The 27,958-nt window shown below is 45.5% G+C and overlaps 1 protein-coding gene across 5 annotated transcripts in view; it reads left to right on the top strand.

The window, feature by feature from the left end:
* The window catches only part of RACGAP1 (Rac GTPase activating protein 1), a 1,182,394-nt gene that overhangs the window by 726,173 nt on the left and 428,263 nt on the right, over positions 1 to 27,958 (top strand). For all 5 annotated transcript variants that reach the window (XM_044083830.1, XM_044083828.1, XM_044083831.1 and 2 more), the window contains one exon: positions 19,929 to 20,093. In XM_044083830.1, the coding sequence (XP_043939765.1) occupies positions 19,929 to 20,093 (165 nt within the window). The remainder of the gene's footprint in view (positions 1 to 19,928; positions 20,094 to 27,958) is intronic.

Genomic DNA, 27,958 nt, shown 5'->3' with positions numbered 1-27,958 from the left:
GCAGTCTTCACATTTGGGTTACCCTGGTAGGGTAGCCCTCGGCCGGCCTGAATACCAGAGACTTAGTATTTCTGCGTCGGTTGTTGTCGCTTGAAGACTGACATCAGGTCGTCAGTGGTATAAAGGAAGGCAGCCGACACCATTACATCGTTTTTTCTTGCCGTGGAGCCCGAAGCAGAAGCAGGTCGCATGAGTGCCGGTCGGCTGCTACCTGAGTTTCGTTTCCGAACTGAAGCTGAAGTCTTCACAAGCTAAATACCCCATTGGGGATCCTTTTTTTTGCACTAACCAATGTCAGAAAAAGCTAATAATTGTCTCGCCTGTGGAAAGCAAATACCACACCGAGACTTCCACTTTTACTGCATCACTTGTCCAGGCCCAGACCTCGACATCCCTCATTGTTGGTTCTGTGCTTTGTTTAATGCCATAACTATTCATCGTTGGGCCGTTATTGTAGCCAGATATTTCAGATTACAGTCCTCGAATTCCGATATGGCTTCCATAAGCCATCCGACAGCAGATCTTCCAAAAAACGTAAAGATAGACCGCACAGGACCAAACCTTCAGACGACACTACCGCCAAGCTGTTCGTCAATCCTTTGGAATTTAGTGAGATGCTTTCACAGCCCCCGATGCCCACTTCAGTTGATTCTCAGGCCTCTACCGAGACCCTTTCGGAGTCCGGTGTGCTGTAGAACTTTTCTTCGTCTAAGGATCCTGTGGTAGTCTCTTCCTTGGATGGGTCCAGAGCCGCTGTGCAGGCACCAGCTTCCGAGGAAGTCCTTTGCAACACGGAATCCAGACATGAACCGACACCTCTTTCACGGCTACCATTCTTTCTAAAACAGAGTTCCTTCGGCCCAGGGTTTGAACCACCCCCAAGAAATCGACTGCCAGCAATTCCCTGGCACCTGCTCCCTTGCCTCAGTCACAAATGCTTAAAATGACAGAGGACCTTATCATGCTGAGTAGGGAAAGCCAAGCCACTTCCTCAAAAAGAAAAAGATCTGTCTCCAGTAGTTCTTTCTGAACAAGAGTCTGAACAAGTGTCAGATGAATCCGATGCATCGGACTATGAAGACATGCAGCCCCTCTCTACATATGAAGATTCTAATGCAGAGGAATCTATTCCTTCAGCCTCTCCTCCAGAGGATTTTTTTCTTTGGGGAAACACTGCATACTTCAAGGGAGCATTTCAGATGGGAGAGTCAAGACTACCCACAGCCTAAAAAGAGACTCTGAGTTCCTGGACCTTCCATAACACAGGCCCTTAGCCACCCCCCCCCCCCAATCCTAGATGTGGTGGATAATGTCTTCCTTGAATCCAGCTAGACTAGAAATGCCCTCCCTTTTGCTCCCAGAAAACCAGACAGGTACTACAGAGTCCCTGACTCAACAAACATAACCCCAACAGCGGACCCTGAAGTCATTACTCAAGGCTCAAAAGTGGTTAAAGCTATTTCAGCTAAGAATCCCATCCCCTCAGATAGGGATTCCAGAGCACTGGGCAGATGGGGTAAAAAAGTATACACATCAGCTACTCTTATCAGGGCACTAAATTGTTAGTTCCATATGCTTAAATATCAGCAACATACGTTGGAACTCCTTAAACAATAATGTCGTCTTTCCTGCATGGGCAGAATCTAAAGATTTACAGGAGTCAATGCACTCTGCTAGTCAAGTAACTAAACACACTTTGCACTGCAGTTTTGACGCCCTAAAAGCTTCTTGCAAGGCAGCAGTCACTGGATCTGTATTAGAAGACATGCATGGCTTAAGGAACAACCCCTGCCAGTCCATGTTAAATCAAAGTTGTTGGATGCACCCTTGCATCAGGATAGCTTATTTGGTACTAAAGCAGAAGAGGTGTTAAAGATGGAAGAAAAAGCAAAATCTATGCAGACTGTTAAAGATTTCTTATGCTCCCTAGGTTCAGCAAGCATTTTCCTTCCAAGCACTGGTCCTTGCCTACACCTAGTAAACAGGGCCAGCCTAGGCCCCGTGGAAGCAGACCTCCAAGACAGCAGTCCCAGGGGTTGCAGAAATCTAAGCAGTGGACTGCCTCCACTTCAAAACCAGGAAGATGTTCATCGTGTTTCACTGTTGCAGTCATTACTCTTGGGTTATCCTGCTGGCAGGCTACCCTCAGTCGGCCAGAATTCCAAAGTCTAGGTCTGGCGTCGGTTGCTGTCGCTTCTTCCCTGACGTCAGTGCGCCAGGGGTATAAAAGATGCAGCCGACGTCATTTTCTTCAGTTTTTCTTGCCGCGCGGTGCCCGAAGAAAAAGCAGTTCGCAAGTGCCAGTCAGCCGACTCCTGAGATTTTCATATTCGAATTTCAGAACCGAAGTCTTCATTAAAGCTAAGTACCCCGTTGCAGAAACTTTTTTCTTGCTCCAGACCGATGTCAAAAAAAGTTAACAATTGTATTTCTTGTGGAAACAAATACCTCATAAGGATTTTCATTCTTACTGTATTCCTTGCCTAGGCCCTGATCACAACGTTGCTGTCGGTTTTGTGCTAGATTTAACCAACGCATTATTAAGCGTCGGTTTGATTTTGTATTTCATTAATTTGGCCGAAGATTTAATTATTATATAATGCCGTCGGACCAGCAGACAACCGGAGTTTACAAAAAACGCAAGGACAAGGAAAAGGATAAGCATCCGAGGTCCAAAACCGACGACGAGGCCTCTGCTAGGCCAGTCGCCGGTTCTCAGTGAGGCGCTATCGCAGCCCCTGGTGCCCGCTACCTCAGAGCCACAGGCCGCTTCCGACTCCCACGTGGATCCGACAGGGCCTCTGGATAGTCAAGGTGTTGGACACTCTGAAATCATTCCCTCAGATGGTCCGGAGCCGCTGAGCAGGCATCAGCTTCTGAGGGTGCCTTCAGACCTACACAGCTATATATTAAGCCATCTTCAGCTTCAAAGACTAAAGGAGCTCTAAAGACAAAGAAACAAGTACAGCATTCTCCTACTCAGACTTCCATGCCTAAAAAACAGATGCTCAAAATGGCCAAAGACCTAATTACTTTGATCAGGGGTTCCCATCCCCCTACTGATAAGAGGCCTAGGCAAGAAACAGAGTATGATTCTTCTGATCAGGTTTCTATTTCCTCTGATTCCTCTTTGAACAGGATTACTCCATGCTTCCCTATGAGGATTCTGATGCTGAAGAATCCATTCCTTCGGCCTCTCCTCCTGAGGATTATTCTTTTGGGGAAACCCTGCATACCATGAGGGAGCATTTCCACTGGGAGAGCCAAGATTATTCTGAATCTAAGAAAAGGCTCAGACTTTCTGCTACTTCCTCAGCATAGACCCCTTGCTATTCCACCTGTTTTAGACATTGTAGATGATGTATTTTCAGAGTCCGGCCTGTCTCCTGACTCTTTACCCCCTGCACTTGCTAAGCCAGGCAGATACTACAGGGTTCCGGATTCTCATAAATTCCTATATAAGAATCCCGCTGCTGACCCAGAAACTATATCTCACGATTCCAAAGGGGTTAAAGCTTCCACTGCAAAAAACCCTGTCCCCTGTGATAGAGATTCTAGGGCTCTAGACAGATGGGGGGAAAAAAGTCTACACTTCTGCTACCTTGGCTGTAAGGGCTTTAAATTGTCAGTTTCATATGCTTAAATATCAATAATATTTGATGTCACTGCTTAAACAGAAATTGTTGACTAATACTGAATGTTCAGAGACCAAGGAATTGCAGGATTTATTGCATGCAGCCGAACAAGTGGGAAAGCATACTTTGCAATGTGGTTATGATTCATTGGAGGCCTCTTGCAGGGCCGCTGTTACAGGTTCTGTTATTAGAAGGCATGCTTGGTTAAAGGAACAGAATCTGCTTGATCATGTTAAAGCAAAATTATTAGATGCACCATTGCAGCATGATACTTTGTTTGGTTCTAAAGCAGAAGAGGTATTGAAAAAAAAATGGAGGATAAGGCAAAATCCATGCACAGTGTCAAGGTTTTCTTACAGGTACAGCCACCCAGGTTTAGTAGAAACTGGCCTTCTAAAAATTGGTCCTTTCCAGTGTCAGACAGACAACAAAGAGGCAGATACAGGCGTCCTAGAGGCAGATCTCAGCCCCAAGGCTCATATAGGCCTAAACAATGGGGTGCTCTTACCTCCAAAAGCGAAGAAGACTTGCAGGAAACCGTCCCAATGACTTTCCTCTGCCAGATCCAAGCACTTTTCTTTTGATAGCCCCCTAAGGGGGAAAACTAGCACTTTTTTCATCAAATTGGCAAATGATTACCCAAGACAAATGGGTCCTGAACATAGTGTCCCAAGGCTACAGGTTCCATTTTCACACTCTACCAAGGTCAAAAGGTATGCCAGACCTGCCACACAATCAATGGACAGAGGCACAAAAACTAATTACAGCCATCATGGACATGAGGACCATTCAGCAAGTACCACAACAAGAGCAGGGGCAAGGATTTTACTTCAGACTTTTCCTAGCACCCAGAAAGAACAGAACCTGGAGACCAATACTGGACTTATCTATACTAAATATGTTTCTGGAAGTTCCAAAATTCAAGATGTTGACTCTACAGCAGCTACTGCCCATGCCGGGCAAAAAGGCTTGGCTCGTAACTTTGGACCTAAAAGAGGCATACCTGCATGTCCCAATCAGACAATCTTGCAGAAGATACCTCAGATTCATAGCTGGCTCAATGCATTACCAATTCTTTGCACTGCCCTTTGGCTTATCTACTGCGCCCAGGGTCTTCACAAAATGCCTGGCACCAGTAATTGCGTTTTGCAGACAAAGAGGAATTCAAATATATCCCTAATTGGACGACTGCCTAATTCAAGCAGAGACCAAAGACATTCTTTTAAAGCATCTGGCGTTTGTAAAAAATTACTAACTGGCCTAGGGTACACAGTAAATGAAAAGAAATCAAAACTAGTGCCCTCTCAAGAGATAATATTCCTGGGTGCAAGCTTAAATACAACTGCCCAGATGGCTTATCTCACGCCAGACAAACAAAAACAACTGACTTCTTACTTCAAGAAATTGGCAACAAAAACCCACTTATCTGCAAGGAAAATCCTGCAGGCCCTGGGTTCCATGGCATCCTGCATTCTACGAATTCCATGTGGCAGACTGCATATGAGGAAACTACAATGGTATCTAAAAAGTGTTTGGACTCAGCATTGCCACAGCCTGGAGACAGTAATTGCACTCATTCCCTGCCTACAACAGGAGTTTCGAAGGTGGGCAGAAGCCTGTCACCACAACAAGGGTCTGACATTCTGTTTACCCACAGCCAGACAGACACTAACAATGGATGCATCAGATTATGCCTGGGGGGCCCATATGGCAGGAAAATGTATTCAGGGCACATGGCCTGCAAACCAGATGCATCTTCACATCAATCAAAAAGAGATGCTAGCTGTTCAAAATGTCCTGACAGCTTTCAAGGACCTGCTTCATCCAGGACAGCTACTGATAAAGACAGACAATATTACGGTCATGTGGTACATAAACAAGCAGGGAGGTACACATTCCTACCCCCTCTGCAGACTAGCAATGACCTTATGGGACACAGCATTAGCTTTTCAGATTCTCCTGCAAGCACAATTCCTGCCAGGAAAAACAAATACTCTGGCAGACGAACTAAGCAGAAACCTCATGGATCCCCACGAATGGAAACTGGATCCACAAGTCTTCAACATAAGGAAATGGGGATGCCCAGACATAGATCTATTTGCCTCCCCTCACAACTACCAATTGCAGAGATTTTGCACAAGGATTTATCACAAGCAAGCATGGAAAGTGGACGCCCTATCCTTCAGCTGGAAAAACCTAACAGTATATGCCTTTCCTCCACTGCCTCTCCTTCCCAGGGTACACCTAAAGGTCAGGTAAGAGAAGCCAAAAATTATACTGATTGCACCAGACTGGCCACACCAGCACTGGTACCCAGTGCTAAAGAACTTTTCTCAAGGTCCAGCATGGATATTGCCTCAAACTTCTCACTTGCTGGCCCAACAAAACAATCAGATCCTGCACAGCCAACTCAGGACCTTAAATCTGGCAGCATGGCAGATAATGTAACCATTCAGAACACACCTCTTTCAAAAGCTGCAATGGATGTTATCTTGGAGGCCAGGAGGCCCAGTACCAGAAAATCTTATGCAGAAAAATGGAATAGATTCTGTGCTTGGAGCCAGGAACAAGGCATTGACATGTGTGTACCAAATATACCTCAGATTTTACAATACCTAACTGAGATGCTGAACCAAAGGCCTTTCTTTCTCATCAATTAAGATTCATGCCTCTGCCATTTCAGCCCATTACAATATGGAACCACCTATCTATTCTCATCCTTTAATAAGGCAGTACCTCAGAGGGGCCAAAAACATTAGGCCTCCAAGGAGAGCACCAATTCCGGCCTGGGACCTCAATTATGTTTTGGAAAAACTCACACTGCCTCCTTTCGAGCCAGCTTCAGCAGCAGATATAAAATTCTTATCCTGGAAAACAGCTCTACTCCTAGCAATAACCTCAGCAAGGCGAGTCTCTGAATTACAAGCACTCATAGCTGTGGAACCTTTTATCACTTTTCATCCAGACAGGGTGTTTCTGAGGACAAATCCTACATTTATGGCTAAGGTAGGATCCAGTGTGGCCCTCAACCAAACCATTCACTTGCCTACCTTTTATCCAAATCCACAGAACAAGGGTGAGAAAATTCTGCATTCTTTGGACATACACAGGCAGTTACACTTCTATTTGGACAGAACTAAAGCTTTCAGAAAGACTGAGCAACTTTTAGTGTCATATGCTGCAGGATCACAAGGAAAGGCTATCTCAAAACAGACCATTTCTAAATATATAGGCCATTGCATCCGTTTCTGCTATTCTCAGCATGGCAAATCAGTGCCTAAGGGCAGTAGGCCTCATTCCACCAGAGCAGCAGCCACTTCAGCAGCCTTCCTCAGAGGCTGCAACTTGGAGTTCAGTGCACACTTTCACAAAGCACTACCACTTACCTATTTACTCTGTCCAGAGCAGGCTTTGCCACTGCAGTTCTGCAGGGCCTCACAGCCACTCCTAATCCTATTTAGCCCAGCCACCCGTCCTCAGCTTTGGGATTCAACCCAAGAGTAACACGATGAACATAGTACAGTTGTGTACCTACCATAAATGTAGATGTTAGAGTGTATTCACTGTTGCAGTACAGGTTACCCACCCACCATCCCCCTTCTCTTTGCTGGGACTTATCTGCACTTCTCTATCCTATACAACCTATTTGGTTTATTTGCTTGTAGATAAAGAAAATGTTATTTTTGTGCATGCATTTTTATTGGCATATTTTTCAGCCTACCAGTTTTGGGGCACTTGACATCTGGGGCAAGAAAAACTGAAGAAAATGGCATTGGCTGCATCTTTTATACCCCTGGCGCACTGACGTCAGGGAAGAGGCGACAGCAACCGACGCCAGACCTAGACATTGGAATTCTGGCCGACTGAGGGTAGCCTGCCAGCAGGATAACCCAAGAGTAATGACTGCAACAGTGAATACACTCAAACATCTACATTTATGGTAGGTACACAACTGTACTTTCTAAGCCATCCCGTTATGGTAAAAACCCACAATGACTCACCACTTCCCGACCTTACGTCTGCCCATCATCACATACAACTATGAGGAAAACTCTCCTTTCACTCAAGCACCTTCGCCACCATTACCAAGGACCAATGGGTTCTGAACATTGTGTCTCAGGGGTATAAATTCTTCTTCCACACCCTTTCAACCCCAAAAAGGTTCCGAGATCTACCACTAAATCAGTGGGCAGAGGCTCAAAAGCAAATCCATGCCCTGCTCTCCTTGGGAGCAGTAGAACATAGGCCAGGGCTTCTACTGCAGACTTTTTCTGGTACCCAGAAAAGAGGGCACCTGGCGCCTGATCCTCGATCTATCCATTCTAAACACCTTCCTGGTGATCCCAAAATTCAAAATTCTCACTCTCCAGCAGCTGCTACCCGTGCTGTCCAAGGACACATGGCTAGCCACCCTGGACTAAGAGGCCTACCTCCACATTCCCATCAGGGACTCCTGCAGAAAACATCTTTGCTTCAGGTCAGGATCTCAACACTTTCAGTTCTCTGCACTTCTCTTTGGCTTATCTACTGCTCCCAGAGTTTTCACAAAATGCCTGGCTCCAGCCATTGCTTTTTTGCAGGCAAAGAAATATTCAAATTTACCCCTACTTAGACAACTGCCTCATTCAGGCAGACAGCCAGGAAAAGCTGCTCAAAGACCTGGCCTTTGTAAAGGACCTTCTAACCTCCTTAGGGTACACAATCAACGAAACGAAATCCAAACAGGTACCCACCAAAAGGATAATCTTCCTGGGAGCAAGTCTGGATACAGCATCCCTGATGGTATGCCTAACACCAGAGAAACAAAGTTTTCTATCAGTTTACTTCTCTCAACTGGCCACCAGGCCCCAGCTTTCTGCAAGCCCTGGGGTTCATGGCATCTTGCATACTCCTTATTCCATATGCCAGACTGCTTATGAGGAGACTTCAGTAGTACCTAAAGAGCCTTTGGTGTCAACACACAAGATCTGGGAACTCTTTTACCTATTATTCCTTGCCTGAGGGAGGAATTTCTTTGGTGGGCAACAGCCTGCTCCCACAACAAGGGACTGCCCTTCTCCCCACACCCCGCCGCCCAGACCCTCACCACAGATTCATCAGACTATGCTTGGGGCGCACACCCGGACAGTAGGTGCATACAGGACCAATGGAGCCCCAAGCAACTCCCGCTGCACATCAGTCAAAAAGAGATGATGGCTGTGCAGTAGGCCTTGATGGCTTTCCAAACCCCTTCTCTCTCCAGGGGTTCTCCTGATCAAACAGACAACACCACAATGATGTGGTACATCAACAGGCAGGGAGGGACTCATTCCTACCCGCTGTGTGGGCTGGCCATGACCCGTTGGTTCACAGCGTCTTCCATGCATTTACACCTGTTAGCGCAATACCTGCTTGGCTCTCTCAACTCCCTGGCAGAAGAATTGAGCAGTAATCTTTACTCCCTAGCAGAACAATTAAGCAGAAAACTTTTGGACCCCCATGAGTGGCAGCTCAACAGAAACACCTTCTTACTAATAACTCAGAAATGTGGAATCCCGGAGGTAGACCTCTTTGCCTCCCACACTAACCATCAGCTCAGCAAATTCTGCACCAGGGAGCATCACTGCATGGCATGGAAAGTGGATGCCCTGTCCTTCCCCTGGGTAAATCTGTCTATGCCTTTCTTCCTCTACCTCTCATTCCCAAGATACTGATCAAAATAAGGGAGGAAAAACCAAGGACCATTCTCGTAGCTCCAGACTGGCCCAGACAGCACTGTTACCCCTTGCTGCACAGCCTGTCCCCATGGAATCTTCCTCAGATTCCCAACCTCCTAACCCAGAGGGAAGGGGAATTCATGCACCCCCATTTGCAGACACTCAGTTTGGCAGCGTGGCTTATACCCTGACCAATCTGCCATCCTCAGTAAACTGGTTCTGGATGTTATCTGAGAGGCCAGACGCCCTAGCACCAGAAAGTCTTATGCAGATAAATGGAAAAGGTTCTGCACCTGGATCCAGGCTAAGGGGGCCAATAGGGCACAGCCCTCCATCCCTCTCATCCTGGATTACTTAACTGACCCTACTACACAGTGGTCTCTTTCTCCTCAATAAAAATTCATGCCTCTGCTATTTCAGCTCATTTTCCCACTGAGCAGCCTCTTTTTTTCACACCCTCTGATCAAACAGTTCCTCAGAGGGGCTAACAACTTGAGCCCCCCCAGGAGGGCACCAACACCAACTTGGGACCTTAACCTTATCTTGGAAAAGCTCATCCTGCCTCCTTTCGAACCAGTTTTTTCTGCAGAGCTAAAATTTCTCTCCTGGAAGAAGGCCTTTCTCCTGGCCATCTCTTCAGCCAGAAGACTCTCTGAGCTGCAAGCACTCAAGGCAGTGGGAACCCATGCAGACGGGGTATCCCAAAGAACCAATCCATCCTTCATACCCAAGGTGGTGTCCAGTGTGGCCCTCAACCAATCCATCCATTTGCCCACCTTCTTTCCTAACCCTCAAAACAAGGGGGAAAGGATTCTGCACTCTCTCGATGTGCACAGACAACTCGGATACTATCTGGACAGGACTAAACCCTTCAGAAAATCTGATCAACTGCTGGTTAGCTTTGCTTCAGGGGCGGAGGGCAAAGCCATCTCCAAGCAAAACATTTCCATATGGATAGCATACTGTATCCATTTCTGCTACAAACAGCATGGCAAGCCCCCCCCCCCCAAGGGGGTCAGGACCCACTTCACCAGAGCAGCCTCCACCTCTGCAGCTTTCCTAAGAGGAGTCCCCTGGAAGCTTCCACCTGGACATCTGTTCATACCTTTACCAAACATTACCACCTGCCTCTCCCTTCTAAGTCCAGGGCAGGTTTTGCTTCTGCAGTCTTGCAGGGTATGCTAGCCAGCCCCTAGCATCCTTGACTGCCTCCACTCATTTCCTTAGCTTTGGGAATCTAACCAAATGTGGTGACTGCAACAGTGAAACACGAAGAACATAGTACTGTTGTGTACACTTACCATAAATGTAGATGTTAGTGTCGTCACTGTTGCTGGTTTCCCTCCTTCCTTCCCCATTTTTTCTTTTTGTTACCTTTCTTCCTTGTTGTTCCCCTTTCCTTACAAGGGACATATTGGTATTTATTTTCCACTGGTGGGGTTCTGCCACCAGAGCCTGGCCTCCTATTTTATGGGCTCCTGACTGGTTAGGGCAAGAAAAACTGATGTAATGGCGTCAGCTTCTTTCCTTTATACCACTGACTACCTGATGTAAGTCTTCAAGCGACAGCAACCAACGCAAAAATACTAAGTTTCTAGTATTCAGGCTGAGGGCTACCCTGGCAGGGATAACCAAAATGTGATGACTGCAACAGTGAAGACACTAACATCTATATTAATGTTAAGTGTACACAACTGTACTTTTTCCCACCCAGACTGACTAGGTCCTGCTAACCTTGGGTCTACTACTAAAGAGAATGAAAACTACCAATGCTGCTTTGTAATTACAGTATTGTATGTAATTTTAGCATTTGTCAACTAAATCATTGTGCAGTGCAGCGTTAAGTGCATAGCATTTTTGGTCAGATTTATATATTGCTTTAATTTTTCCCTGGATTAACTAGCGCAATAAAGGCTTGTGTGTTACTAATAATAAAGCAACTTTTGACTAGGTTAGAGTCAAATAACTTGCTTGCTGTTCACTTCATAATATATTTTATGCTGTACAAAGTAAATGAACAGTAGCAGTGGTATTCAAGTACGATCATGAAAATGAGACGTGTGTGTGGTCAAATCTTTTGGTAGCTAAGATACTATTCATGCTAGCCAAAAATGCCACTCATTTGCTTGCTGTTGCTTGTTAAACTCATTGGAATGGTCATTGTGTGACAGTCCAGAAACAGTTTTATTTAATTTACTATAGTCTGAGACTGAACTTTTCTGTACTGCGTTCAGTGGTGCCAGGTGTATTTCCACTCCTATAATTTATTCTAGTCAGTCGTCTGATTCCAATTCATAGTTAGGCGTCCCCATTTTTGCAACTTTCTTTGTATGCTCAGTTCTTTCTTCTCCGTTTGAGCCTTTCCAGTCCGCAGATAATCGACCATCCTCTTAAAAATTAAAAAGACATCCCTTTTATTGATTCTCTGCACCCTAATCATAATTTACTTGCTACATTTTGACAATGAACTTGAATAGTCATTGACGTGTTACAACATGTATGGCAAATCATGAATACTTAAAAAAACAAATTCAAAATTTCAGAAGGTGTCTAAATCAATTAAGCTTGTAAAAGTTCTTTTCTTGCCCCAAATTTTCCCCATGCTACAGACCAACTGTAATGAAACCTGTCCAGAAATGAGAGAGAGAGAATTTGAACCAATGCAAATTCTTTATAATTTTTTTAACTTTGCTAATAAACCCATCATTTTACAGAACTGAAAGATTACACAAACTTGAATGTATGTGATGCCAGTGAGTGGAATTTACTGAAATGATGAGCAAAAAAACATTTTCCTATGGTAAAAGAATTCATTTATTTTAGTAAATGTGATTATTAGCAATCGGCCAAATCCATATGAAGATGGATGTACTGTATCTATGTATGTTATGTAGTCCTATCTCGCCTACATTCTTCACCTGTGGGTTCGGAGCGGAGCCGAATATCGTTCCGACTCGGCCTATTTACTAGCTCGAAAGTCTTTGATTGGCTGGGCTAAGATGGTATCCCACAATACACTGCTCCACATCCCTAGATCTCGTTTGCCGCTTGTAGAGCTCGGACGTGGTCTCGACTTGGCTGTGGCTAAGTATTGCTAAAACCTTTTTCCTGTGAAAAATTTTGCTGATTGTTGTTATCCAAATAGAGCTTTTTCATAGCTATTGTTGCTGCGTTAGTGTTTTGTGAGTTGAGTGTTTTTGTGTGTTTTGGTATCCTTAACTTCCCTCTGGCTAGGCCCGTTTCAGTTAGAGGACGTAGTTCTCCATTGTGGTGTTTGTCTGGCTGTCGTTTTGGTGCGTTGTAGTTTTTTAAGTGGAGAACGGTTTTAGTTAGAGGTTCTCCCTTGTGCCTTGGTTGTTTGTTGTACTTGTGTTGACTCTCGGTCTCTGTGATAGCGGTTTCCTGCCTTTTGTCAGTAGCGGCTGCTACAGTTGTTGGCCTTAGAATGTCTAAGGAGCAGAAAGAGCATAAGCCCTCTGGCTTTAAAAAGTGTACTTATAAGATGCCCATCGCAGATGGACACTCGGTCTGTGTTTACTGTCTTGGAGCCATCCACCTACAGGAGTCATGCAGTTTCTGCCACGCCTTTAGTCCTCGGGTGCTCCAAGAGAGGAAAAACAAATGAATCCTAAAGGGACTGCTAAAACCGTCCTTTGAGGAGGATTTAGGTTCGGCTCCAGTCGAAGTCTAAATCCTAAAAATCCTAGAAAAGGTCTCCGGCTCCATCTATTGCTTCGGAGCCACCTTCTAAAATCACTATTGTTGAGTCTGCTTCCTCGGCTCCACCGTCATCAGGCCGCAGGAGGTAGCTGTGTCTAGTGAGTCTGCGTCCGCTCGGAGCCGGTCTCCAAGTTTGAGGCAGTGTTCTCCAGATTAGGCGGTCTAGGTCTCCATCCATCTCCTCCAAGTCCTCCAGGCTTTCCAATTTGGATGTAGATAGGGTGGTGCAGAGGCTCCTACAGTTTCTGGTGTTGGCCAAACTTTTCTCGGCTCATACCCAGTCGGCTCCAGAGCCGGCTCCTAAGGTTGATTCTGCTATTCCTCCTCCGAGCGCATCCTTGTCGGAGCTGGTAAGCTCTGCTACGAGGGACGTTCCTGCGCCGGCTCCGATCCCCCAGCGGGGTTTATCGGTACCCGCATTGGCTCCGACCTTGTCGGTTCCGTCCACAGGGTTCGAGACTCTGGTCTCCTCGGTCGGGCCCGAGGGGGATGCCTCGGAACACCCTTCGGTTCCGAGCCTCCCTCTCGGTGCCTCGGCTGCAGAGACACTGGTCCCGGTCATGACCTTGGAGGGCGGTCAGTCCTCCGATTTGGGAGCTCCCACCTTCGAGGCTATACGGAGAGCGCTGGCTAGGTCAGCTACTTCTCTCTGATCGGTTCTACCTTCCCCCACAACACCAGCAAGAGCTTTTGACGCCCACCTATCCTTGGACAGCAGAGCGCCAGAGCCTAAGGATACCCCCCACGAGCGGTCCCCTTCTTTCTGAGGGGCCCTCAGAGCCTGTGCCTGAGGAACCCCCTTAGAAAGAAATTGTGCAAGAGGAAGCACATAGACTCCCAGGACGAGTCCCTCACTTCCGATACTGACCTCGAGGAATCGGAGGGGTCCCCCAAGTCTTCCTCTGAGGACGTTTCGTTCTCCGATATCCTGGAGATCCTGAAACAAAGAGGAGACTGGCCCTCCAAAACCCCCTCCGAGGAGGAGTCCGTATTCCTTAAGGCTTTTGGCGCTCAGCCCTCCGCCTCCTGGGTGTCTCCACCTTTCGACGAGCTCCTTGACCTTATTTGACGAAGGGTGTGGGAGAGTCCTGACTCTGTGGAGCCTGTTCCTCGACGCCCCAACAAATTTTTGTCTCCTCCCCAAGGAAAAGAATTTTTAACTAAGGGAGTTCCGGTAGATGCTATGGTGGCGGCGGCAGCCACCCAGAAGGAAGTTGCTGAGTCTTCCGCTTCAGTCCATCCTCCTAACAAGGAGTCTAGGACTATGGACCGGTACGGGAAGCGTACCCTGTCTTCAGCTACCTTTACCTTGCGGTCACTGAACTATTTGTCTCATTTCACGCGGCTCCAGAGAGATCTCCTTAAGGAGTTAGGAGATACTCTAGCGGGTAACGTACCTGAGGCGGTGGCCCAGACTGTCAACGCTCAGCTCTCTACCCTCAACTCCATCGCTAACTCGCCCATGCGACTTATTTCGTACGTAGCCGAAGGAGCGAGTAGGGCGGCTAGCTCAGGGTTGGCCCTCAGGAGACCAGCCTGGCTACGCCTGTGTCACTTTGCGGAGGCCTTTAAGTCTTCCTTCACTGATGCCCCCTTTGATGGTTCCTCTTTGTTCGCAACCAAAGTGAAAGACACCCTCACCAGTTGAGCAAGAGGGAAAGACCTTGTCTGCCGTAGGAGTCTGTTTTTCCCTCCCGTCAAGACCTTATCCCAAGGCTCAGCGAGGGGTAAAGATGTGGTTCAAGAAATCACAAAGGCCTTTTCCTGCCGCACAAGGTGACCCCCTCCCGAGGCAGGGGAGGGAGGGTTGTATTCAGGGAGACGTCGCCCCAGAGGCAGAGGGGGCCCCCACAATTCTGGGGACTGCAATTCCTTTCGTGGTTCCCCATACTCTCATTCCTGAGGGTGTGCCTGACTGTGTGCTTCTCTGGAGCCAGTCGGGGGTCAAATTTCCCAGTATCTGGAAGCCTGGGTCAACATCACCCAGTATGATGATACTGATACCCAGATGGCTATTAGGGATAATCGCCGGAGGTTACACCATCCCATTCTACTCCGCACTCCCTCCTGTCAAACGGATCCCAGACGTTCCACCCAGTTAATGGGATCAAGCAGCATCAGAGGTTTCTTGGCTACTGGAAAAAGGAGTCATCCAACCAGTCTCCCCAGACCAGATCAGATTAGGGACTTACTCAAGATTCTTTTTGGTGCCGAAAAGAATGGGGGACCTGAGACCCATTTTGGATCTCAGCCAACTCAATCATTACGTACGCAAGTCCAAATTCCGGATGGTCACGCTACAATCGATTCTCCCATTGTTGGGGAAAAAAGTATGGATGTGCTCCATCGACCTGAAGGATGCTTACTACCACATCAAAATGGACAGAGCATCCAGATGTCATCTACGCTTCCGGCTGGGAGCCAGGCATTTCCAGTTTCGAGCCCTGCCCTTTGGTCTCACCACAGCCCCCAGAGTGTTCACCAAGTGCATGGCAGTGGTGACTGCTCACTTGAGACGTCAAGGATTCCAGGTGTTTCCGTACCTGGACGACCGGCTCCTCTCCGCCCCCACCAAGCATCTACTTCTTCAAAACAGAGATACTACCATCAATCTATGTCACCAGTTAGGCATTACAATAAACTGGAAAAAATCTGCCTTGCTACCCTCACAGCGTGTCTTATTTATAGGAGCAGAGTTGGACACTATTCGATTGAGGGCATTCCTACCACTACTGGAGAGGATCACGGGGTTGCAACAACAGGTTCGTACAATGATGCCTCAGAGACGTGTGAAGGCAAGGCTAATTCGTCAATTACAGGGGGACAATGGTGTCTACTATCATAATGGTCCCGTTAGTGAGGTTACATATGAGAATCCTGCAATGGCTCCTATTCGCCCAATGGTCCTTTCAAAGACTACTGCTATCCCATCCAATCTTAATCACAGGCAAATGCAAGCAGGACCTCAGTTGGTGGCTATGCACCAACAACTTAAATGTAGGAAAACCGTTTGTACCACCCAACCCAATAGCCATAGTGACCACGGACGCCTCCCAGATTGGGGGGGGGGGCATTATCTCGGCAGGATGGTCCAAGGCACGTGGCAGGAGCACGAGATAGACTTGCACATAAATGTCCTGGAGATTGAGGGCAGTGCTTTTTGCGTTGTAGGCACTTCAGGATGTCCTCCCTCTAGGGACTATTGCAATACACTCGGACAACATGTCATTAGCGTGGTATCTCAACAGGCAAGGAGGAACCTGATCTTACCCTCTGTGCAGGGAGGCCATGAGAGTGTGGAATTGGGTGATAGCTTCCCAACGGTCCTTGGTGGCAACGCACATCCCGGGGAAAACCAATGTGATTGCAGACAGGCTAAGCAGAGCGATCCTTATGCCCTACGAGTGGTCCCTGAACCGCTGGGTGGCAGAAAGCATATTCAGCAGATGGGGTCAGCCTTGCTGCGATCTGTTTGCCAGTCCCCTCAATGCGAAATGCAGCAGCTACTTCTCGCTAATCCCCCCACCGGGGGAATCTCCAAGGGACGCTCTTGCGTACAATTGGTCCTCGGGTCTACTTTATGCTTTCCCTCCGTTTCCCCTTATCTCAAGGGTGATTCAGAAAGTTCTGTCCTTGGGAAGCAGGTTGATTCTGATCACGCCACACTGGCCTCGTCAAGTATGGTTCCACTTCCTTCAACCTTATGTTGTGGATATTCCTTGGATTCTGGACCCTCGTCTGGACTTGCTGACAAGTCGGAACAGTTCCACCCCTCCCTGGGGACCCTCAGGCTGACTGTCTGGCTACTCCACTTCCATCCATAGTCAGATGTCATGATTTTTCTCCAGACGTGGTCCATATTCTTTCGTCCTCTCATAAACCACCCACTAGGAAGATCTACTCTAGTAAGTGGAAAAGGTTCTCGATATGGGCCCAGTCCAAAGGTATTGACCCCTACACAGCCCCCATCGATTCTGTTTTGGAATTTGTCTGCTTTGTTCTACCAAGGGTCTGGCTCAGCCACCATCAAAGTTCAGCTGGCCGCTATTTCAAATTTTCATGTAGCTTAATGGCACACAGACTGTGTAAAGCATTCCTGAAAGGCACTCTTCTGCTTCGTCCCCCTGTATCTCAACCTGTTATGCCCTGGGACCTCAATTTCGTTCTGCAGGCTCTCACTCTCCCACCCTTCGAACCTGTGGCCTCCTGCAACTTAAAATTTCTTACATGGAAATCTGCCTTTTTTGATAGCTATCACTTCAGCTAGATGAGTCTTAGAAATCCAGGCCCTATCAGTCAAGCCCCCATATTTGATAGTCCATAAAGATAGTCTCTCTGAGACCAAATCTGTCCTTTCTTCCCAAGGTGACTTCCTTATCTAATATTAATTAGTCCATTGAACTGTCGGTCTTCTTCCCCAATTTTTCCAACAAGGCAGAGTACCAGTTTCATCTGTTGGATGTTCATAGACAACTGCGCTTTTGTCTGCATAGGACAAAAGATTGGTGGAAGTCAGACCAGCTCTTTGTTTAGTTTTCAGAGAATCGCTTGGGGTCTGCGCTTTCCAAGGTCACCATCTCTAGGTGGATAGCTGGTTGCGTCTCCTTTATTTATCAGGCAGGGGGAAAAGAGTCTGCACTTTCCAGTCAGAGCACATTCTACAAGAGCTGTTTCCACTTCCACAGCCTTTCAGGCTAGGTTATCGATGGATGATATACGTACAGCTGCAACGTGGGCTTCTCATCACACGTTTGTCTCATTACAAATTGGATGTGGTGTCCAGTGGCAGATCATCTGTTGGCTCCACAGTGCTCAGGAGTATTTTCCATTGAGCCACCCAGGATGTAGGTGCTAGGGACGCTGTCCCACAGGTGAAGAATGTAGGCGAGATAGGACTATATAACATCAGTAAGTTATCTACTCACCATAACATTAGATGTATGTAGTCCATCTCGCCTCACATTCTTCATTACCCTCCCACCGTCCCCCTGGCCTGGAGGATTTGGAGGAACACCATGTCCTTCTCGTATTGCAGAGTCCCTTTGGATAATTTGTTGGACCTCATTGTTAAGGGTGTGTGTGTGTTTGGGTGATGTATACTATACTTCTGTTGGCAGCAAACTAGATCTGGGGATGTGGAGCAGTGTATTGTGGGATACCATCTTAGCCCAGCCAATCAAAGACTTTCGAGCTAGTAAATAGGCTGAGTCGGAGCCGATATTCGGCTCTGAACCCACAGGGGAAGAATGTGAGGCGAGACGGACTACATACATCTAACGTTATGGTGGGTACATAACTTACTGTTTAGAAAAATTAATACCCAGAACTATATTTTTGACAATTATGTAGGTGCATAAATATTAATAAAGGCAAAGGAAAATGCGAAACTCATGTTTAAAGCCCTAACTAGTTGTCTGATTATTCATTTTAGGCATGATAAGAGTAGTTGCAAGGCTGAAAGAAGCTCCACTTTTGTGGTACACCAGCTGAGTTGAGTTACTCGTTAAGTGATTAAGAGAGAAACAGTCCGCTTCACCGTGGAAGGTCTGCTTTCCATTCTGCATGCTTACTAATAAGTGGTATTCTTTAAACTGGCATGGGCTCGGGGGAAAATCTTTGGAGAGTAAGTACTGAATCATTTTAATCCACAAGGAGCAAGGTAATGACATTTCCATGGACATGCTGTGACAATCTATCCTACTCAATATACACGTGACACATCTGGAGACTGTGTCACCAAATGGTATGGAGGACCTAACAGAGCAGCTGCGTGTCTAAGATGCTTAAAATCACAAAGTATGTATATTGTCAGATTTGTGGTATCTGTATTACAGTAATGTCCAAGCTGACCATTGCATTCCACCAGATATTCTCTGCAAATCAAGCTTTATTCTCTTAACCGAAAACTGGAATCTGTCTCAAGTCTGATACTGTTGCTCGCCTTGATCCAGATATCAGTGTAGCAGATGGTAAGATGCATTGCAGAGGTATTGAGCTCACTTTGTGTGCTTCTGTAGGATGTAAACATAGTGACAAGCAATATTAAGTTTAACCAAAGTACCACATTCTGTATAGATAAATTTAAAAGTATAGATTATTCTGTAATTACTGAAATGGGAATTTACAACTTAGCTGGCATTGTGATTCTAATATATTAAAAGACAGTGAAAATATTTATTTCCACAGTAATTTTCTGAAACCGAGTTTACTAATGCTTCCGCAGTCCTGCACTTGATAGAGCTGAAGGCATGTCAGAAGAAGCTAAATGCAATTTACTATCTACATTTATTTACCACTGATGCATAGAGAATTCTTTTTAAAGAAAAAAAAAATAAAGTATATTGTTATATATATATATATATATATATATATATATATATATATATATATATATATATATATATATATATTAAAAAACATTTTAATTCCAATTTTGTTATGGAATGTGAAAGAAGTTTCCCCATAATATGAAATAGTAAAAATGATTAGAGTGGCAACCAACCTTAGACCAAATATTGTCAGCTTTAAAGGCAGTCTGAGCACTGAGTTAGTAGTTGTATACTCCCCGGATAATCCTGTAGCTTTGGTGTGATCAGCAAAGAAGAGAACAAGGAGGCCACTGGCAGAGCCATGTTGTACCAAAAAGATATTGCACCTCATGTAAAGAGCTAGACATTTATAACAGCACTAATGTGTTCAGAAAAGATGATCTGTACATGCCTTTTTTTTTTTTTCAAAAACTAATCACTCTTATTTTTTTTAAGTGATGCATATTGATTTATTCACCAAGTGCACTATGGTCCAAATGGAAAAAAAGTAAAAAGTTATCCCTAGCAAGAATATTTTTACATTTGCATGACTTTTTTATGCTTTCTAGGTTATAAAGCCTGAATCATGTGTACCTTGTGGAAAGAGGATTAAGTTTGGAAAACTGGCTCTGAAGTGCCGAGATTGTAGAGTGGTAGCACACCCTGAATGCCGTGATCGTTGCCCTCTACCTTGTATCCCAACATTGGGAGGGACCCCGCTGCGTAATGGAGAGGTAGGATAGTGCTTGACTGTGCTGTTAATTACAGGATTCTCCCCCATCTTTCATTATGCCTCTCACCCCAGGTATGAATTTATGGCTGAGCAGTAACTGTTTAGTTGTTATTTTGCTGATCAGTAAGCACATTAGGCATTGAATGTCTGAACTCGAGGATCCTTGTTTGGGCTCATATCCTCAAAAAATAACCATTTATTAAAATGCTTGGAAGATCTGGTTATTGGAGGTATCTATACACATGTTCTGACACCTACAATGCTGTAATGATGTAATGCACTAAATACATAAACATGTCCCAGCAAACTTTTATTTGTCCTTTCACCTAGTTTGGATTGCTTTCTTTTCCCATCAGCAGTTAGGTTCTAGATTTGCATGCCTAACTATCGCACTAAGTGTTGTATAGTCTGAGTGATAGTCTAGGATATGGAATGACAATCTCATTATTGTGTCATGGAGTGGTGTTACCTTGAAAACTGCCACATTTCCTAGTGACTTAATCTTTTCTTCCTTTCAAAGGTGCAATAACATAAGCTTTTGACCTACTTTTACAACAGAAAAATAAATGGTGGTTGTCAAGATCTTGTATGTTTTCAAATGGCAGGAAGAAAAGCCATGTAGCTCCAGGCGTAGACCAGAGCAGTGTCATAAGGATGAACGTTTGGGGAGTAGGTTATGGCCTAGCACTCCATAAGGTGAGACTGTTATTAAATGACTAGATTTGTCCCTGTGTCCTGTCCTTGTTCCCTGGTTGAAATGGCTTGAGTATGCACCAGCCATCCACTTTAGCAAAAAGGGTACTGGGATAGGCATGCTTCCTTCCCTGCGCCACCCACTCCCCATTTGTTTGGCTGGATCCTGTGACTATCTGACCATGTTCCCTGCAAGTCATCCCTTGAGTCACCTGTTTATGGATCGGTGGCAATTGGGCCTTAAAGCGGCCATACTTATACTCTCCATCTCTGTTGTAGACCAAGTAAACACAGAAGACATAGTTAGGAAGGGTCCCTTGAGTAGTCTTGCATCAGGGCATGCATTGTAGAGGCTTGACATAAAGCAGGCATTTTAGGGGCTTGACATAAAGTAGGCATTGTAGGGGCTTGACATCAAGCAAATATTTCCAAAGCGACCTTCATTTGCTGGTGAGATTGCACTCATGGTGAGTACACTCTGAAGCCATCATTAGGGCACATGCAGATCTCTCCGGTGTGCTTCACCTTCAGTGAGTGTGTTATCACTATTGTATGTCTCCCAACACAACCACCTTTCATGTGCTTGTCTTTATACATTACTACTTTGCAGTTTAGCCCCATTTGTAATGAGGATACTGGGCACCCTAATGCAGCTTGTGTGATTAGCCATGGGTCTCCTGACGCCATTGTCACCGAGATGGACAAGGAAAGTAAATCCACTAAAATTCCATTTCACAGTGATCCCTTCTTTAGATAGACTTTTGGTCTTGTGAGGAGATCCTATTCCTTTGTGCAGTTTAGAGATGATGGTCTGAGGATTTTTGGGCCATTCGTTCTATGGTGTCATTTGGTCAGTTGTTGAGGCTAAGATCCAAGCAGACTATAAACACCCTGACTCTGCTCTGAGAAAAAAAAAATCCATCCCCCAAGAAAGCAGATGTCCTGTACAAGCCAGTCAGTGAGTGAGCATATCATGATATTAAGCACCCCTTACCTGAGTGGGCAGAACATGTAAACACCCTGGTGCTAACTCGTGTGATTTCATCAGTCCAGCATACACACTGGTGACCACAGTACTTTAGCCACTTGACAAGGAGTCCGAAGCTTTAGACATGAGTGACAAGATAGGATGCTTCTCTTCATTTTTGGGGCTTACTGGTCCTCTGTTCCTGTCGTACTTGATGAGGAATGTTCAAGAAAAGCCTGAGGACCCAAAGGAATCTGTGCTAAAGGAGAAAGACTCTTTTTAAGGCTTTAAAACTGAGCTGTCAGGTTTCATAAATTTGACATGCAGATAGATTTGCTAGAGCTATAGGCTGAAGACCAAAGCTCATTCTCTGCACCCATTGCTAAATGACAATGGCTTGGTCTTGAAGTAGTCTGATACTTTGTATTACGAGAAGTGTTGTTGGTTCCCCCCAACAATTGGTTATCAAATGGTGCTACATTACTGCCTGCCTTCTTGTATACATCTTTCAGTCCATATTTTCTTCTTAATGGAATCTTGCTTTTTATGGTGTTTGGAATCCTTGCACTTGGACCTTTAAACAGAAACCATTCTCATTTTGGGTAAAGTACTGTGCGACACCCTATTTGGTCAGTTGCTGGAAATCTTTGGGTTTTCACACAGGTGCCTGAATTGGATCTGCTGTTCCATGCTTACATTAGGACTTCATGCAGGGTAAGTTTTTGGTCCAACAGTGTTTGTTTACCTAAACTTCTCTTGAAGAGCTTTCTCCCTTTCTTGAGACTTCAGCTTTATTCTTGATGGGCTTGCCTGCCTACTGATAAACCTGGGAGTTTGGCAATGTTGGATGTCAAGTGTTTGGCTAATTTCTGTTCAGATTTCTTTTATTCATCTTTATGCAGGTAAAGGGATGGTTGGTGGCAGCAGGCATCTGTAAGAAGTCTCAGGGAGTTCCAGGGCACATCTGTGTGGTAGGCTGTGTCTACCTTGTACTCCTAATACTCCTGTTTTGGGCCGAAATACCCTAAGGGAAATTCATTCTTTCTTTTCTTCTGATAGAACTCAGGGTTGCATTTCTTCAAGAACAACAAGTGCTTAAGACCCTCTTGTTCACTTTAGGACAATAATGCATGCATTAATGTGTAATCTGCAGCAAGCCTTTTGTGTGATACTGACCCTTACACACTTATGTAGATCTCTGATAGTTTCAGCCCACATCTGACATCCACTGTTTCACTTGGGTTTCTGGCATCATTTGCCCTGGATGGGTTGTGGTCAGGGCTGGGGCAGCTTTGCCCTGTTGTTGACTACAATTAACTCAAGTTCATAGGTTCATAGATTAGTACCAGGCTAACTGCCCTTGCGAGCTATTTTAAGCCTAGCCAATTATCCCTTGTGAGACTCAAACCCTGCATCTTGCGTTTGTAAGGCAAATACCTTAACCATTAGGCCACCTTCCCAACCCTACTTCTTCTACTACTACTTCTTCTTCTTTCGTCTTTTCCCAGTTAGGGGTCGCCACAGTGGATCACCTTGTCCCACTCATGATTGGCAGTGGAGTTTTACGGTGTGAAGTTGCCAGCCCGGTGCCCAACCTTCCACATAAGAGACACACACGCACTAACTCACTCACGCCTAGGGCCAATTTAGCGTGTCCAATCCGCCTACGGCATGTCTTTGGGATGTGGGAAGAAACCGTAGCACCTGGAGGAAACCCACATGACCACAGAGATGACATGCAGACTCCGCACCGAAGGCACCCCAGCCGAGGATCGAACCGGAGAACCTCTTGCTGTGAGGCAGCAACGCTAACCACTGCACCACTGCAAGCCGCCCATTGACTCAAGTTGCTACCAAGATGACAAATTCATTTGAACATGTCCTTGTTGCAGAAGCAAAGCTACAAGTTTCTACTCCATCATCTGGTTGTTTGAGGACATGCTTACAGATTTTCTTGTCAGCCTGCTACTTTGTCACCTGAACCTTGTAGTTTTTGGTAATTATTAATGTGTCAATGTTCATTTGACAATCTCACCAAGGAATTTAGTTGTACCGTGAAAGGTTTGGGATTTTCTAGTTTTTTTTCTGCAGGCCAAATTGGCTCGGGCCATGCCCTTTGTGAGTTAAGATTGCAAACTCAAAAGAGCTCCACTTGTGGGAATGAAAGGGGAAGCTCAATTGTAATTTCATGTGTCTCTTGTGGAATGACTTTGCAGAAGGGGACAGATCAGCCAAGCTGCTTTATGCAGACTCTGATCAAGAACTTTAGCAAAAGATAGGGGATTGGAATGCAAAACTGAAGGCACACTGGATGAAACTGAGTACAGATAAGAAAGTTGTAATGGCAACAAATGGTGAACATCTGAAGAAGCTGAGATTTGAGATAATAGGAAATAGCTTCAGGATTGTAGCATGTTCATCATATTCACTGTTGTAGTCCTCACATTTGGAAGATTCCCAAAGCACCAAGTTTTAGGGAGGTGAAAAACCAGTCACCTGGAGATAACATTTTACAAGATGACAGAAGCAAACCGTAGCACTACTTGAGGGGTCATAGGTAAGTGCTAGGCTAGCTGCCCTTGCAGGCCATTTTAAGCCTAGCTGGTTTCCCTTTTTGTGCTTGAAATCTATCCCATTTGGTTAGAGACTGGCCTTACCTATCCCATGGTTAATAATTATATACTACTCCTAATGAGAATAACTGGGATCATACCATAGGTATTTTTTGGGGATCCATGCATGGGATAATGCATTTAAGAGCTACCTCTCTCTATTAGTAGAACAGGGGGCAATTCCTAGAGTTAATTCCATTTCTTATCCATAGATGTAAATAGCACTTGAAAATGGACAGGGATGAACTTTGTTACATGTGGATGAGGAGTCTGTTCCACAGCAGCAGTATACTCTGTGAGATATACCTGTCCTTCCAAACTGTTCTGTTGATGTTGCAGAACAGGCTTAGATCCCTAGGCAGAGTATTTCTGATGCCATTTTGACTTGCTGGCATGCAGTAAATCTATGAGTAATGGGTCCAATAATGCCTTGCATGTCAGACACAGGCCATCTCTTCACAGTCCATAGGATACAGAGTATAGCAATGGGGCTTTGAATTGGTCCGTGTAGGACATGCTTAGACCTTGTATTCTTTTAGTAAGCTATCTCTGTGGGCGTTCCAGTTGTTACAAGCCAAAGGAAATTTTATATTCAATGACTGGCCTAATGAGGGCTGAATAAAGCAAGACAATGACATCCCTAGATCTATACACACTCCCTTTATTCATAAGCTATGCAATATACAAGGACTTTCTTACAACAATAAACATGTTTGTCAAAAGTTGGGTCACTGTCCACATAAAGTGGATATAAAAAGTGTACACACCCCTGTTGTTTTTGTGATATAAAAAAATGAGACCACAATAAAATCCTTTCAAAACTTTTCCCACCTTTAATGTGACCTATAACCTGTACAATTCAGATGAAAAACGAACATCTGTTAGGGGAAAAAAATATAAAAAATAAAAAATGTACAATAAGCTGGTTGCATAAGTGTGCACACCCTTAAACTAATACTTTGTATAAGCACCTTTTTAATTACAACATTCAGTCTTTTTGGGTAGGAGTCTATCAGCATGGCACATCTTGACTTGGCAATATTTGCCCACTCTTCCTTGCAAAAGCACCCCAAATCTGTCAGATTGCAAGAGCATCTCTTGTGCACAGCCCTCTTCAGGTCACCCCACAGATTTTCTACTGGATTTAGGTCTGGGCTCTGGTGGGCCATTCCAAAACTTTAATTTTCTTCTGGTGAAGTCATTCTTTTGTTTTTGGATGTATGCTTGGGGTCATTTTCATGTAGAAAGGTGAAATTTCTCTTCATCTTCAGCTTTCTAGCAGACGCCTGAAGATTTTGGACCAGAAGTGACTGGTATTTGTAACTGTTCATAATTCCCTCCACCTTTACTAAAGCCCCATTTCCAGCTGACGAAAAGCAACCCTAAAGCATGATATTGCCACCATGCTTCACCGTGGGGATGGTGTTCTTTTGGTGATGCGAAGTGTTCTTTTTGCGCCAAATGTACCTTTTGGAATTGTGGCCAGAAAGTTCAACCTTGGTCTTATCAGACCATAACACATTTTCCCCACATGCTTTTGGGAGACTATGTATTACTTTGCAAATTTTAGCCGGGCCTGGATGTTTTTCTGTGTAAGAAAAGGCTTCCGTCTTGCAACCCTACCCCATAGTCTAGACATATGGATAATATGGGAGATTGTCACTTGTAGTACACAACCAGTACTTCCCACAAATTCCTCCAGATTCTTCATTGTTGCTGTAGTTCTCTTGGCAGCCTCCCTGACCAGTTTTCGTCTTGTCTTTTCATCAGTTTTGGAGGAACATCCAGATGTCCTCCTATTTCTCTGTTGCAGTATTCTTAGCATGGGATTCCCCACCTCGGGTGATTCAGATGTTGGCTCCTGTACAAAAGCTTAAGCCTGGCTGCTGTAGGTGCACGGGACGTCATATGTAGGGCCATAAACCAGGGACCTTAAATGTGACGTCTGCACACACAGACCTCAGAACTTTTCAGCCACCGATGACATTACTTCGACCACTTCACTGCTACGACTGAAGACTTCTAAAGATAAGTACTCTGTTGGGGATTTTTTGCTCTTACGTACGCTTGTTTGGTTACTGTAGATTCACTTTTAGCCGATGTCTGCGAAAAAGAGCAAATGTAACTGCGGGAGTCAGATGCCGTGCAAAGACTCTCATGACCGGTATGTGTTTTTTTTTTGGGGGGGGAAAGGAGCATGACCATAAGGCTTGGGAAAGGAGCATGACCATAAGGCCTGCCCCATTTGTCAGCTTGCCAAAGACCCTACACAGCCGACTGGTTGCGCTTAATTTGTATCTGGTAAATGCAGGACTAAAACGCCTCACTCTCAGGATGGATCCCGAGTTGGCCGCCCAAGCTGAACAACAAGATCAAGATTTCTAGGCCTGCTCCCGATGCAGCTCCGCCATCAGTTGCCCTGCTGACTACCAGTATAGGGGCCGAGGGACACCCGATTACTCAGTCAGCTTTGACATTTCCTCTGGAAGAGGCCATTTCTGCAGCCACGGAAAGCACGGCAGCGGCGTTAAGCCAGCCGCCGGCCATAACCGACATCGAGGGGGAGCCAATACTTGGTCGTCCGACAGAGACTTCTCCTGCTCCAGCCCAGATCTCTGACTCTAAGCCTACCCCTAAGCCCACGCCAACAAAAAAGGCAACACTTGAGCCCCACACCTCAAGGAGCTCCAGATTGGCAGTCATTTGCCAGTTCACTAATGCAGGCCTTTAGGGCTCATAGGCCCTCAGGCCCTGCACTCAACATTTTTGTGCTAAGCCCCAGGCCAGCCTCTGCTTCCTCCCTACCTTTAACCACTACTCATCAGGGAGAAGAAGAAGAAAAAGAGCAGTCCTACTCATCTTCTCAGGAATCTATTTCCTGTGTCTCACAAATTGCATCACCTGTGGATTATTACTCCCCACATGAAAACTCTATTGAAGGAGATTCCCCACCAGAGGGCATTACCTTTGGGGAAACTACTACACAAACGAAAGAGTAGTTCAAGTGGGATACTGCCTTAATGTCATATACCCAGAAAAGATAAGTTGAACTTTTGCAACTTGAGTCATAATCCCCATCAGCTATTCCTCCTGTGCTTCCAGGATTCCTTTAATTCTATTTCCTAGAACCCAGATTCACAACATCCTGCCCCTAAAAGGCCAGATTGATTTTACAAAGTGCCTTATGACCAAAAATTTCTGGTGAAACCTCCCCTGACTGACCCAGCAGTTATTGCTGTGTCTCCAGACAGTCTAGGCAAGTACCCTCTGCTTGTCTTTTGCCAACAGATAAAGACAGCAAAAGCATGGACAGAAAGGATAAAAAGGTATACATCTCCTCTACCCTGGCCTACAGGGCTATCAATTACCAAACCCACATGGTTCAGTACGCCCTGGACCTTGTCTCCCAGGCTTCCACCTTGCTGGCTCCTACCCCTGACTGTCCCACCAAAGCTGACATTGCATCAATACTGTCTCCAGCTACACAAGTAGCCAGACACACTATCAGATAGTTTCATTGCAGCAGAGGCTTCAGCCAGGTCGGCTGCCTCTACATTGGCCTTGCGCAGATGCTCCTGGCTTCGTTTATAGCCT

The sequence above is a fragment of the Protopterus annectens genome, chromosome 9.part0 (genome assembly GCF_019279795.1).
Source record: "Protopterus annectens isolate FY-2018-M chromosome 9.part0, PAN1.0, whole genome shotgun sequence".
Lineage (NCBI taxonomy): Eukaryota > Metazoa > Chordata > Ceratodontiformes > Protopteridae > Protopterus > Protopterus annectens.
This window is presented reverse-complemented; position numbering and strand designations above follow the sequence as displayed.